Source organism: Bos indicus, chromosome 17 (assembly GCF_029378745.1).
Source record: "Bos indicus isolate NIAB-ARS_2022 breed Sahiwal x Tharparkar chromosome 17, NIAB-ARS_B.indTharparkar_mat_pri_1.0, whole genome shotgun sequence".
NCBI lineage: Eukaryota > Metazoa > Chordata > Mammalia > Artiodactyla > Bovidae > Bos > Bos indicus.
This window is the reverse complement of record NC_091776.1, coordinates 68,302,576-68,316,827: the sequence shown is the minus strand read 5'-3', so window position 1 is coordinate 68,316,827 and position 14,252 is coordinate 68,302,576. Positions and strand designations below refer to the sequence as shown.

The 14,252-nt window shown below is 54.0% G+C and overlaps 1 protein-coding gene across 2 annotated transcripts in view; it reads right to left on the bottom strand.

Moving 5' to 3' along the window:
* Nucleotides 1-370: 370 nt before the first annotated feature.
* The window catches only part of ZNRF3 (zinc and ring finger 3), a 145,077-nt gene continuing 131,195 nt past the window's right edge, over nt 371-14,252 (bottom strand). For both annotated transcript variants that reach the window (XM_070769780.1, XM_070769781.1), the window contains exons 3-9: nt 12,606-12,680; nt 12,080-12,211; nt 10,636-10,746; nt 9,519-9,686; nt 7,348-7,450; nt 4,981-6,744; nt 371-3,932 (exon numbers count right to left, since the gene is read on the bottom strand). In XM_070769780.1, coding sequence (XP_070625881.1) covers nt 3,889-3,932; nt 4,981-6,744; nt 7,348-7,450; nt 9,519-9,686; nt 10,636-10,746; nt 12,080-12,211; nt 12,606-12,680 — 2,397 coding nt within the window. In that variant the 3' untranslated portion in view covers nt 371-3,888. The remainder of the gene's footprint in view (nt 3,933-4,980; nt 6,745-7,347; nt 7,451-9,518; nt 9,687-10,635; nt 10,747-12,079; nt 12,212-12,605; nt 12,681-14,252) is intronic.

Sequence of the window (14,252 nt, the reverse complement as noted above, 5' to 3'; positions counted from 1 at the left end):
CACTTAAACCTTTTTCCTACAAGTCCCTTTTCCTTAAAGAGGGGCTGGAGGGCCTCAGTCTTCCAAGTAGGAAAAGGCCTGGCAGGTAAAGTCGATGGTTACATCCAGCCTATGGTCCCTATTTTTAAAAAGTAGGCTCCTGGGATTCCCCCTCCCCTGCCACACACACACACACAGGGCTGAGCAGAAAACTTGCCACCACCACCAGGGACATACAAATGCTCGCCCGGGACATCACCCGGATCCCCAGTTACCTGAATTCTGTTTACACAGAAGCCCCCGGGGGTGACAGGCACTGCTTCACACACAGGTCACCTTTGTGGCATCTGTAAGACCTTTACCAAACAGAGCAATGACAGCATATAACACATACTTGATAAAATTGTATTTTTTTTTTACAGTCATTTGTACAATTTGTTACAAAACCATAGAAGACTACAATTTGTTTTAAATCATTTTTGGTCGGCAAATATGTAAAATCTGTGTGCAATTATCATGTATTTACAGGGCTTCATGTTAGTCATTTTCAATGATTATTCCAACAATGTCACACTCTCAACATAAGACATGGCTTAAGATAAATATATTAGTAAATAAATATTCTGAGAACATATTTCCATAAATGAAATGTGCTGCTATACATATACAGAATATACATAAGTTGTTTTCTAGCCTTTAAAACATTTTTTAAAAATGGTAATGTTGGAGAAGGAGCCCTTAGACAACTTTATTACAAAATCTTTACAGCAAAAGTCTTTACAAAATATCTTTTAAGTGCTACGGGAGAAATATTAAAAAAAAAAACAAAACATTTTAAAATAGTGCCTTGTTAGACCAATACAATAGAGTTTATTTAAAGAATAGAAAAAGGCAGTTCTGTGTAAAAAATAATACTCTTGATTAGTAATTATTTTTTAGACCTCATTTTAAAAGCATTAGTCCTGCATGAGCTTTGAGTAGGGGCTAGCAGCACATTAGGGAGGGTGTGGGCCGTGGGCAGCAGAAGGAGCTTTACAAAACGGTGTGGGTTAGGGTCAGGGTCAAGGTAAGGGATAGGCGAAGAGACGGAGAGATAAGGCCAGCATCCCAGGGCTGTGGCCACAAAGAGGTACCTGGTGGTCCAGAACTCCCCAACCCCCATTTTTCACTGGTTCCAGCACTCTTCAATCTACAAGGCTGCCCTACACCCAAGGCTGGGCCATCGGACCACGCCCAACAGTCACATTCCTGCTCATGGGTGTGTGTGTGTTGGGGGTGGTTCTCCACGGAAGATTCGAGGCTTCTAGTTTCCACGTCTCCATAACCCCCACATGCCCCAGAGAGGCCACTGAGAAAAGATACTTATCATTATTGGAGTCTTACGACTTCAAAGAAGACAGTTCTTTTGACTTGAATGTGAGGCAATATAGTCGGGTCATTATGCTTTGTGACCCAACACAGATTTAAGACAATGGTTAGAGATTTCAAAGTCTGAAAAATTCATTGTTCTGTTTCTACCACCCTATAAAATATGAAAATTAGATGCATTTCTTTTGCCATCTGTAGTTACTGCTCTTTTCAAATGAAAATTGGACACATTTATTCTAATAAGCCCAGTTGAAGCCACATGTTCTCCTCATCCATTTATTGCTTAAGGCTGTTGAGGAGTGGTTTTTTTTTTCCCAGTCGGGACTAAAGCAAGCCACTTTGGGGCGGGGGGGGGGGGGTCGGCTTTCAGACAAAGAAGAGGATATGCACTTGAAGGCATTAAAAATAAACAAAAAAAACAAAACCACAAACAAACAGAATCTCAACAATGAGAAGCTGCTTTTTGTAGTTCATGTTAGAAGCCCCCACCCGTTCCCTATGCAAGTTGCTGTCCTCTGCAGCTGCTACTCTCGGCCCCAGGAATAAAGGCGGCCCAGATCACACGTCACCCGCTCAGGCGCTGCCCACACCCTCACCAACAAGTGTGCCAGGCACAGGTGGGGCTGGGGGTGGGGGTGGCCCCAGAGGGATGTCCCACGGCAGAGGCTGGGGGACAAATCTCACCACAGTGAGCCCCTTAATGGGCAGATGGCTCAATCGTTTGATGCTGAGATTTCTTTCTGACAAATCCTGGCCAGAAGTAAGCAGATGTCCTCACCACAGGCTGGGCTTTTTAAGACAGGGATTCAATAAGATTCTCATTCAAAATGTTCTGGTGCAGACCCTGGGCTGACTTCCCCTGGGGCAGACTAGAGAAGAGTCTTACAGCCCCCTGGCAGAGGTCTCCACTTCCCCACCTATGTGGGGGCCAGGACTCAAGGTTCTATTCGGCAAATGAGCATTTCAGATGACAACATACACCTGCTGAATAAATGAACAAGCAGAAATGACCAGAAGAGTTAGCAGACACAAGGGGTAAGGTGATTAGTTTCCTTTAAAAAAAAACACACCAAAAAAACTTTTTTTTTTTAAGGACAAGAAATACATTGGACAAACAGGTTAATGATCCCTGATCTGAAACAGCTTTAAATAGTTTCTCCCTTTTAAAACGGAAACATCTTTTAAAAAACGGTTTGGGTTTTTAAACTCTCCCTCCCTCTTAAAACGACAACAAAAGAAAACGAAAGGCTGGGACAATATACAAAAACCTACCCTTTGGGGCTAAACTATCTGATAGTCTCTTTCTCTCTGTCTCATGGAGAATCAATACATACATAATAGTGCATTAGGTAGAAAGGATAGTAGACATTTGCAGGCGAGATGAGCAATTTCAGCCATGAGGCAGAGGGCTGAACAACCCTGAAGCGATGGGATGGGAAACTTTCATACGGAGCTCAGACCCTATGGGGTCCCTGCCACGCGCCCCTAGGAAGATATCCCAAAGTCGGAACAGTCCGGGGGCGTGGCCGCGCCCGCTGGGACGCATGCGCACAAGCCCACTCTGCGCCAGGGTGCCCTCCATCCCTCCCCTCCCCCAACTTGGGTCAGACACCGAGGCTGCAAAACCATGTACATTCATTCCTCCTGGGTGTCTGTCCCCACACCCCACATCGAACCATCTCTGCAGCCAGCGGCGGGAAGCCCAAGATCGGGGCTCTGTCCTACCTAGGACGCGGGCCAGGGGGGACAGCCTGAGGACGCTGCGCAGAATCGTCCCTGTCACCCTGGGGCTTACGTAGCAATGGCTTGTCCCGGCTCCCCAGTGCGGCAGTCCTTCCGCCCGACCCCCGGCTGTTGCCATCAGCGGCCTGCAGGTGCGGGCTGAACAGGCCTGGCTTCCGAGGAGGCCTGACGCTTTGTACGTTGGGATTTGCCACGAGAAAGAAAGAGGCAGCATTGCATTGTTCCTCAGAGTTTGTACCCATATCAACTAGCTTTACTTCAAGTTTCTGGTTCATTTTCTAAGGCAGGTGTAGCCCTGAGCTTTTCAAAGGCCTGAGCTCCCTCCAGGGAGACAACAGTATCTACACATGATGTGGTTCAATTAATGCAGCAGTGATTTTTTTTTTTTTTTTCAGCAAAAGTTGGCAGTTAGGGTTCTTTAAAATATATATTTAAATAACTTTTTACATTTACATATAATATCTTAAAAAAAAAAAAAAAAAGCAGAGAAGTCAATCCCACACACCTCAGAACCCCAAGCACACACACTTTACAAAACAGAAGAGTAACATGTTATCAAAGAGGCAAAAGACTCAGAATTTTGTCTGTTGGTTTGTTAATGGGGGGCGGGGGGGGGGGGGTGGTTTGCCACAGATGGCTCACATTTTGGGTTGAGAAGGAGGGCTCTTTTTATTACCACTTTTGTGTTTGTCAAAGCTAAAAAAATTTTTTTTGTTGTTTGTTTTCTTTTTTCTGTAGGAAGTCAGAGTTTGGAGTCTCCATACAGTTCCCATTTCCAAGGAAGAGTTCCTTCGGAGCTCAGGCTCCAGGGCTGCCACTGTCCACCGGGCGAGATATCAGTCCTGGGAGAGAGAGAACCACCATCAGGGGAGGCGGCCAGCCCCGCAGCCTTTGGGCACCACATGCGGGGACCAGGCAAGGGACCCAGGGGCCCATCCCCTGGGGGCGCTTAAACCGAGATCTGCAGGAGAGAAGCGGCAGAGGCACCTGGGGGCTGGGACCGCCTGGCATGTTAGGGGGACAGGATGGGGGCATGGGGTGGATGACTTCATGAACAAGGAGGGAAGCAAGAGGTGATCAGAGGGGTTGGCAGGGCCTGATCAGCCGGGAGAGGGGTCTACATTTCTAAAATTCAGAGGGTAATGGCAAGTCAGTGAGGGGTTTTCTGGTGTAAAGACAGACTTAATGTTTAAAAAAAGACAACTGTGGTGCCGACGTGGAACAGAGGACAAGATCAGCCAGAGGAGACCAGTCAGAAGGCTACTACCCTCACCCTGGAGAGAGGGAATGGGCCTGGCTGCGGACAGCGGGTGGGGAGCAGCGGAGACCCTTGTGGGGTTTACTATGCAGATGGAACGGTCCCTGTGCTACTCAAAGGTGCTAGGCTGCCCATCGTTCGCCCACTCCTGAGACAAAATGTATGGAAACGTTACCGCAGTTTAACCATGTCTGTTCAGCCTCATAATAAAAGATCTGGACTGGAATTCTGCATGTCTTTTAGCTAAGTTTCATTTTTCTGGGGATTCCCCTTTCTGGATGGGGGCAAACCAGCACACAGGGTTCTCACAGACAGACCGTGGGGCCCAGGACCCTGAAGCAGGAGGGGCAGGGCAGGCTCAGGGCTGGGGCCTGGGCATCTGGGTGGGGAGCCCTGGAGGAGAGGGTGCAGAGGGTCGGGTGGGCTGCATACCCGGCATCTGGGGGAGAGGTGAGGGATGCACAAGGCCCCCAGGTCTGGAGCTCAGAGGAAGGGGTAGATGGGGGAGTACCACCTGGAAATCACCAGGTATGGATGGGGTTTAAAGCCAAGTGCACCAAGAAAGTCACCCAGGAAGTGACCATGGGGAGAGAAGACCCCAACCCGGGCCTGCTGTCACCGTCCGCTCTCACCTGCAGCCTTGGGGGATGTGGCGCTGGACTCCCGAGTGTCCCGGAGAGCTCTGGGGGAGCTGGCCCCGGGGGCCCCCACATCCTCCGGAGGGCAGCCAGGTGGCCGTGGTGCCCTGGCCGGGCAGCACAGAACCCGCTCTTCTTGGGCTGCTCCCAGGCCCCTGTGGGGCCACAGAGCATCCGGACCGGGAAGCGTCCCCCCCCAGGGGCCAAGGCCACGGGTCCCCTGGCAGTCGGAGGGCAAGCCCAAGTCGCTGTCCACATCCTCCGGAATGATGGGGACGCGCTGGCTCAGGTCCCGGGCCCCGGGGTGACAGCCGACCGGGGGCTCCTGGGCCAGCGTGTACTGCACGCGCACCGAGCAGTCCTCGGTGTAGCAGCCGCTGCCCCCGCGGCCGCGGGCCACCTGCTTCTCTTCATAGAAGCAGCAGGGCAGGCCCTCGTACTTCACCCCGTCCGTCCTGGGCAGATGGTCCGGGTGAAGGCCGTACAGGCCCTGGGAGCTCGCGGGCTGTGACTCCCCGCCCGGGGGGCCGCACCCCTCACAGGGCGGGGGACCCAAGTACAAGGCGCCGCCCCCGGCCGCCCCCGCGCTGGGCTCTGGGGCCGGGGCCCGGGGCTCGCAGCAGCAGGCGCACGACGGCCCCTCCCGGGCCCCCTTCCAGGTCCTCCTGAGGTCCGGGGCGGCGCTGGGAGAGGCCTCGAGCCCCCCTTGTGAGGTAGAGCTGTGGGGCCCCCGGGGCTCCAGGGAGGAGCTGCTGCTATAGTTCATCTCCAGGCTGCAGGTGGACAGCTGGTCCCCCGAGGCGGAGGCCGAAACCGAGGCTGGACCGGGCCAGGGCTCCCCCCGTGCGGCGCTGGGGCCACGGGCTGCTGCCGGGGGCTCTTCGGGGGCCGGGGAGCCATCGAGGCGCACCATGGGGCCCCGGCCTGAGCCCCCCACATCGCCAGCGCGACAGGGGCTGCGGCTGCGGTAGACGAAGGGGTCGTAGTCGCTGCTGAGCGAGCTGCGGAAGGTGGAGCAGCTGCCGTACACGCCCTGGTTGCTGACCTCCGTGCAGTCCACCACCGAGTCGCTGGACGAGCAGCGGCACTGGCCCGAGCTGCCGCTGCTGCTGCTGCTACTACTGCTGTCGCTGCCCGGGCCGTCGGCCAGGTAGCCGCTGCACACCGAGCGGTGGCCGTGGTAGCAGCTGAAGCTGGACGCGCTGCCACTCTCCAGGGGCGAGGCCGGGGCCGCGGGCGCGAAGAGCAGGCTGCCGCCGCCGCCGCCACCCGGGGGGAAGGCCCGCGCCGGGCTCCCGGGGGCCAGGCTGGGGGGCGGCTGCCCCTCGGGCTCGGGGTAGCTGAGGCCCCGGAAGTAGTAGTGCTGGTACATGGTCTCATACTGCGAGAAGCACGCTGCCTTGGAGAAGCTGCGGCCGCCGAACTTGGGCCTGCGGAAGGGGGGCGCGGGCGAGTAGGGCCGGTGCTCCAGGCCACAGCGGTGCGCAGCCAGGCCGTGGTCCAGGTGGAGGGGCGGGTAGCCGCGGATGTAGGCGGGGGTCTGCGGCGAGAAGAGGCCTTGCTCCCCGCGCCGGTCCACGGTCAGCAGTGTGACCGGATTCCCGTGGGCGTCCATGCTGGTCCTCGTGGGGTAGGTGGGCACGGCGCCGGCCCTGTGCACGCGGCCCGGGTAGTGCACTGGCAGGATCACCCTCTGCTGCCGCCCGCGCGCCAGGCTACTGGTCTCCACGCACACGCCGCTCGGGTTTCCCTTTTGTTCTGGGGAGAAGCACAGGAAACTGGTCAGCAGGCGGAGTTAGAGGGGCAGACACCGGCAGACTGAAGCGGTTGGCACCGAGGGGTTCTGACCCATTCTAAGCTCCCACCAAACCCAGCCACGCGGGCAGAGGCCTCCTGCTTCTCCACTCTCAGGGTGGTCACTCCTATTAGGGTCCATCTCCCACATCCCAGCTGCTCTGAGTGACAAGAGCCTCCAGAGAGCAACCGAGACCGGAGAGGAAAGGCCCTGACCCTCTTGGAAAAGCAGCTATGGGGAGGGCACCCTGCCTTCTGGGCCCTCAGGCTCCCCCACAGTGACACAGCATCATGTCACCCCTCTTGTCCTGCTTAAGAGACTGTGGGCCCGAGGGCTGGAGAGGCCAGGGGCCTGGTCCAATGTCAGGAACCCAGTCGTGTCAAAGCCAGAGCTCAGACCCAGGCTGACCCTCCAGCAGACCTCCCCAGGCCCCCCGGTGCCTCCAGGTCCTGGCGGCAGTGCCTTGGTGGTCTGCCGGCTCACCAGCCGTGGTGCCCGTCCTGCTCCCACTAGGCACCTGGGAAAGACAGTGCCTCTTGGCAGGGACAGAGGCAGCGGAGCGTTACCTATGATGTTGTGTCGACAGTGGGGGCAGGTGTGGTGCTGCAGCAGCCAGGGGTCCACGCACTTCCTGTGAAAGCGGTGAGTGCAGGGGATGACCCGCAGTTCCTGGGGCAGGAGAGAAGACACAGAGCCTGAACGTGGGCCCGGGCAGAGGGCGATCGCACATGCTTCTTTCTTCCTGTGGGGCCAGAGTGGACCAAGGAGCCCAGTGCACCGTGGCGGTGCCCAGAGGCTCTGCCATCCCCATCTTTGGCTCCAACCATGGTGCTTGGTGTCAAGGGAGGAAGTAGGCTCCCTTCTTGCCTCTGGAGGAGGGCACTCACATTTGGGCACTCACACAGGCCCGCCAGAGCTGTGTGCTCACACAGGCTGCTCAGCCTGGGGTGTGAGGGACAGCTAGGTGCGCTCCAAAACCTTTTGCATTTCTGGGATGGTGGCTGGCTCCGGATACCCAAAATGAGGTGGGTAGAAAGGACGATGCCTGGGATTCATGACTGACACGTGGGACAGCAAAGGGGTAAAGCTGTCCCACCTTTCCCTTCACTGCACCCTCAACATTCACCTGAGGGCACGTGGTCTGTAACAAAACTCCCAACATGGAGAGGAGGTGATGGGGTTCTGAGGCAGGCAGAAATGCCCCTAAAGTTCCTGCGCCCAGAGCACCCTCTGGACTTGCCACTTTTGATCTTCCATTCTCGGACCAGCTAGCCGTAGTCACATTCCAGCTAACCCCTAAGGCTGTGCCTGACCATGACCAGAGTCCTACCTAGATTTTCTCATGTGACCTTGGTGATTACTGGGAGTTCAGGCCAGTCTTGGGCTCGTGTCATAAGCAGAGGCACAGAGAGTAAAGTTACTCGCCCAAGATCGCAGAGCTAGAACCCTCCTGGGCCCAGATGAGAGCTCAAGCAGTCTGCAGGTAGAGACTGTGTGAGACCGTTCATTTGAAGGCCTCTGTAAAACCTTGTTTTTCATCCAACAGTCTACACAGTGGCAGGACACTTTCATCAAAGGGGCATCAAATGCCTGCAACTAATTCTGAAGTGGTTTGCCCCCTTACTCCCTCAAATGTGTGTGTTTACGTGTGTTTCTGCACGGAAGGAAATGAAGCAGATGTAGGAAGTGACTCTCAGTGAATGATAACAGCGTTCACTGTATGCTTCTTGCAACTTTTCTGAAAGTTTGAAATTTTCAAAAAAAAAGCTAGAAGGACAAAGGAGACATCACATCCTTTGTCCTTACTTTTTTTTTTTTCCATACCAACCTGGCTTGTGAGATCTTAAATCCCCAACCAGGGATCGAACCTGAGCCCCTGGCAGAAAAAGCGTGGAGTCCTAACCACTGGACCACCAGGGGAGTCCCCTCCTTTTTCTCTTTATAAGAAAAATGGGTGTAAGTGTTCCACGCAGCTTTCAGGAGAGGACTGTATGAAGCTGAGTCCCAGAGTTTTCAGATGAGCAATGTGAAAATTAAGTCTTGCTGTTGTTCTGTCACTAAGTCATGTCTGACTCTTTCCTTTCTCTCAGAGTTTCCTCAAACTCATGTCCACTGAGTTGGTGATGCTATCCAACCCTCTCCTCTGTCGCCCCCTTCTCCTCCTGCCCTCAGTAAGTGTAAATTAATTAATTTAAATTTAATTAATTTAAGAAGCTCCCTACCCCTTGTGGCTCAGCAGTAAAGAATCTGCCTGCCAATGTAGGAGACCAGGGTTCGATCCCTAGATCAGGAAGATCCCCCAAAGAAGGAAATGGCAACCCACTCTAATATTCTTGTCCAGGAAATCCCATGGACAGCAGAGGAGCCTGGTGGGCTACAGTCCATGGGGTTATAAAGAGTCAGACACGACTGAGTGACTAACACTTTCACTTTCTTCAAATGTAAATTAACTGTAAATATTCCTAAAACCAGAGTTACATAGATTACTGATCAACTTGTGTCCAGCCAGGTCCCCGGGAGAGAGTGTTTATGCATGTGGCCACCCCGTTCCGGGGGGGAAAGCAGTTGGAAGGTCTCAGGATGCCCCCAGGACACTTGGCAGGCTCAGCCCTTATCCCACAAGGCTGTGGGGAAGGCCCATGGGGCCTGTCCTTCCCGGTCCCGTGCGCCCTCTGCGGGCCAGTCCCCCTCATCCCTGGCTCGTCCCCATGGGGCTGGGCCCCGCCCCCACCATTACCTCCCCGTCGATGTACTTCTCCAGGCAGATGGCACAGTCAGACGTGGAGCTGCTGCTGAGCGTGTCCAGGGCCCCGCAGCTCCCCTCCCGGCGTCCCTTGCTCTTGGAGTTGAACTTCCTGGTTTCCATCTTCTCCAGGGCCTGCACAGCCAGCCTATTCATGGAATTCTGTGCAGCAGAACGTGGCCCGTATGAGGGTCTGGGTTGTGTTAACAGCGGCGGTCACCCCCCGGGGGGCCACGGTCAGCCTAACGCTAGTCTCCATCCAGCCAGGACAGACTGCTGAGGAATCACTAAACATGGAGAGACCACGGCCCAAGAGCGCAGGTCTTCCAGACTCCCAAGTGTCCACCACATTGGCCTAAGCAGCAGAGCCGGCAGAGGTCTGCTTGAGTTATTTGGCCAAGTCTGCTCTGGGCTAAGGGCTCCTCCCTTCACTGAAGAACGTCCCGAGGGCCAGTGAATAACGTGTGGGGGTACTCTGCACTTGGCAGACTGGACGTGCTCGACAGACACCAGCTGCTGCTCTGTCACTGACGGCCCACCCGACCCTTTGGCGCTGTCTCTCTCTGGGGACATCACACTGCTACACCCCTGAGAGTCTGGACTCCTGAGTGTCCCTCCATTGCCCTCTGCCCCTAAACGGTTCCTTCCTGTAACCACGCAGTGCTGTGTCAGCCGGGGCACTAGCGTGGCTCCTCTGTTCATTGAGAATCGCCTGGAGAGCTTGGTAGATGCAGATTCGGACGCAATAGGTCTGGGGTGAGGCCTGAGACTCTGCGAATCTCCCAAGCTCCCAGGTGATGCTGAGCCTGCTGGTCCCCTGATCATATCTGGGGAGCAAGACTCTCGGGCTCCATGTTAACATTCAAACATTTTTTTTTGGAAAAACCTGTGGCTGGAAACAGCACCAGCGCTTGACCCTTGTATTGAGAGGACCGGCCTTTTTGGAACAGAAACAGCTCAGTGCTCTGAGCTCTGCTCTGGCTTTTCTCCATCTTTGCTGACTCTGGGCCAGCAGGGAAGAGGCTGCAGTGTCGGGGCAGGACCCTGCCCTGGTCTGCACTGGCAGTGGGGCCTCGGGGATGAAGGTGATGGGCCACTCTGGGGCCATTACCTGACTGCGTCGCTGCTTCAGCTTGATTTTAACAAGGAGGATGAGGCAGACCAAGGAGACCACGACGAAGAAAGCCAGGAAAATCCCCATATCGAAGTACTCAGTGGGTTGCTGGAACAGAAAAGACACAGTGAGTCATGGCGCTCTTCAGCCTGGGGATGGGCACACGCGCTGGGTCGGCTCCGGGCAGCGGAGGGACGGAGCCTCTGGGCTGCGTTTCCCCTCCTTTGTGGGACACGCCAGGGCTTCTGCTAACAGGCACCCTGTGCACTCTCCAGGCCCAGGGAGCGCCTGCAGTGCGGCCAGGGGAGGCCTGCCGGGGTCTTAGCCAGGCCTCCTAACAGCTGGGAGAACTCTGCTCACTGAGCCCAGCTCCCTGCGGAACAGTGCAGAGTCCGCCGTACCCGGTGGGAGAGGCCCTTTCAAATAAACACAAATATCACATTTATGGGACAAAGGAGCGAGTGTCGTGTTTTGAGGGAACAGTGATTACTAACCGTATAATTAATGGTTTACAACAACTCAGAAAATTGTACGCTGCTTCCACAAATATCAGCTTCCACTATAGTGAGTCATATTTACCAAAGCGCTCTTTTTTCCCTTTAAAAAGCAGCCCGCAAGTCGGTTCTTCTGCAAACTCCCTCTAGTTTTAGTTCTTACCTTTCCCTCATGGCATACAGCCTCCTAAAACCTTACAGCCACCTGATCTGGGATGTGCATTTGGCCCGCCCGAGTGGAGTTTTGCTCACTGAATGCTACGAGCATCTGGGTATTTTTTGCGAAAGGATCCTCCTTTATGTGAATATTCCAGTATTTAGGAAGAGGAAATAAACCATCTATGGAGCACCTGTCCCAGGTTCCTAGAATCTTGAGCCTGAGGTTGGGCAGAGGATGCCAGCAGCATGGCTTTAACACAACTATAAGAGAAGCCTAGAAGACAAAGCTGTTCATTAACCACCTGGAGGTCGTGAGCTCCCATCCCAGTTGAAAGCTTACATTTCCAGATTCTAGTACACGTTAGGGAGTTTTGGTAATGCACTTGCCCCACAGGAAGGAGGAAGCACAGGCTTTATCCTCTTAGTGAAGACGCACGGGAGGAGGGAGACCCAGGAAAAGCAGCTGAGAGTAGGACGCCCTTCCCTTCAGTCCTTAGTCAGCCTTTCATGGAAGATGGGGCAGAAGAGAAAAAAGGACAGGAAGTCACCCAGAGGGGACACTGGGTGGAAGAGACACCTGGTCACAAGTCATCTATATCTGGAAAGGCTTTTCAGATGCCCTCAAGTAGAACTGGTAATCTCTCCCTGGCCTCCGGGCTTACATCTGCTACAAACCTGCAGGTCCCTGGGGCGCGTCAGCGGTTTAGATGGGGAAAAAGCCGGAAGCAACAAAAAAGGCCGAAGCCGGAAGGGGCAGGTGGCGAGGGGGGCAGGTGGCGGAGGCTCACTCGAGGGGGGCGGTGTTGGATCCGCGCACGGGCCACTTTCTGCTTGTTGACGATGTTCATCAGCTTGATGGCATCTGCGCCCTTCACGTACACCACCGGCCTCTTGAGCGGGTCTTCCGAGCCCTGGTTCAGCTAAGCAAGGACAGAAGGTGCTGCTTAGAAGACGTAATTACTTTCAAGAAGCCAGAGAGAGAGAAAGAAAAGCTGGAGGAAAAGAACATGAAATTCCCTTTCGAAAATCCCCAAACACCAGCATCATAGGCTGGGGGCTCCCAGGCAGATGAAGCTGAGGATGCCCCCCGTTTTAGGATGAAGGGTATTTGACAATGCCTCCCAGCCCCCTGGCTCTTAACCCCTCTTGACACACTCGCTTTGGAGGACAATGCACAAACATGGGTCACTAATGAGGGCAGACAAGTGCAAGGGCCCTGAAGACCCAGGTGATACGACTGTGAGAAGCCAGGCTAAGTAAGGGAGGTGCTTCTCTCAGGGGCCCTGCAGCCTTGGCCTGGCCCCAGGAGCTTACCTGGTCAATAGCTTCTGGGTTCTCGGACACATCGAAGATGACTGCGGTGGCTCCCCGCTGCACGGCTCGCTTGGCCTGGGAGAGTGAGAAAGAGCATGTAGGGACGTTCCCACAAAGCTGGCCTTGGAAATCTGACCTGTATTCGAATGCAGAATCTGATGGTCACAAACTTATGTGACTGGAAGAGTTACTAACTTTCCTAAGCCTCAACTTAAGTGAAAGTCGCTCAGTCGCGTGCCACTCTTGGCGATCCCATGGGCTATACAGTCCATGGAATTCTCCAGGCCAGAATACTGGAGTGGGTAGCCTTTCCCTTTCCTTCCCCAGTGGATCTTCCCGACCCAGGAATCAAACTGGGGTCTCCTGCCTTGCAGCGGATTCTTTACCAACTGAGCTATCAGGGAAGCCCAAGCCTCAACTTGCCTGTTTTTTTTTCTTTTTTTTTAAAGGAGGGGGTGGGAGTGGGATGGGGGTGGACGTGGGTAGGCAACAGTGCCTTGTTCAGTTGAACCTGAGAACTAGATGAGATAGAAATGGTAAAAATAAATAACTAGGTACTCAATTAACCTCTGTCTCCCTCTTCAGCCTGAGCCTTAACATCAGACTACAAACTGACAACCTGCCCCGTCAGCATAAAGGTACTGGTTTCAGTAATTTCTGCTATGAACGCAGGGTCACTGGCAGTAAAAGCACATGCCTTGGGTCCTTCTCTTGTGGTCTCCTCTCCCCCGTGTCGTCCAGCCCCGCAGTTGGAAGAGCCTGTGACTATGTCCAGAGGAATCTCAAAATGGTCCGTTTTAATAACGGACATGAGCTGAAGACCTTTGGAGATGCTGTCGGGTGGGGGGAAAGGCTAGGAGAAATAATTGTAAATGGGGATTTAGAGCTGTTGGCTGCCAAACCTGGCCACACATCAAAAACCACTTGGGGAAGTTTGTAAAGCAGATTTCCTGGCTCAGACCACAGAGCCTGATTCAGCAGGGCTGGAGTGAGGCCCAGGAAACTGAGTTCCGAAAGTTTTCTGAGGATTCAACCATTTGGGGAACTACTGATCAGAGATGAAATGTTTTAGGAACAAATGAGAAGCGGTGGAATTCTTTTTTGGGGGTGGAAAGGATTCCTTTCCATCCTGGTGAACCTTCTAGTTTCATGTCCAGCTAAGGGAACAACAGGGTAAAGCTGAGGAAGAATCAGACATAATCCTTGCTTTTAAGAACCTGAATCTTGTTAGGGAAGCAAGACTCCTCTAAAGGTGAGGGGTGGGGGAGGGGACCAAAATGAAAGCCCAGCCTTCTGTAAGATGGACAAATAACGGCCAGTACTCAGAGGTCAAGAAAGCCTCTATGGGCCAGACTGCTTGAGAAAGAGCGAAAGCTAAATTCCTTCCATAGAAATAACCATTACATGGATACAGCATGGGAAAGCAACACTGAGCCTTAGACTGGAATGTGGCTAGGGCAATGCTCCATCAGCCCTCTAGAGGGCAGTCTTGCCCCACAGCTGCTACAATAAGCCTGCTCCCTGCACTTGGTACAAGCAGGACAGTGAACTCTTCGGGATACAGCGAAGCCCTCGGCAACTCAACGAGCTCAGGCACCTGAGTGCTGTCCTTGTTCTGCTGAGGACCCCTTCCTGTTGGACTGAGAT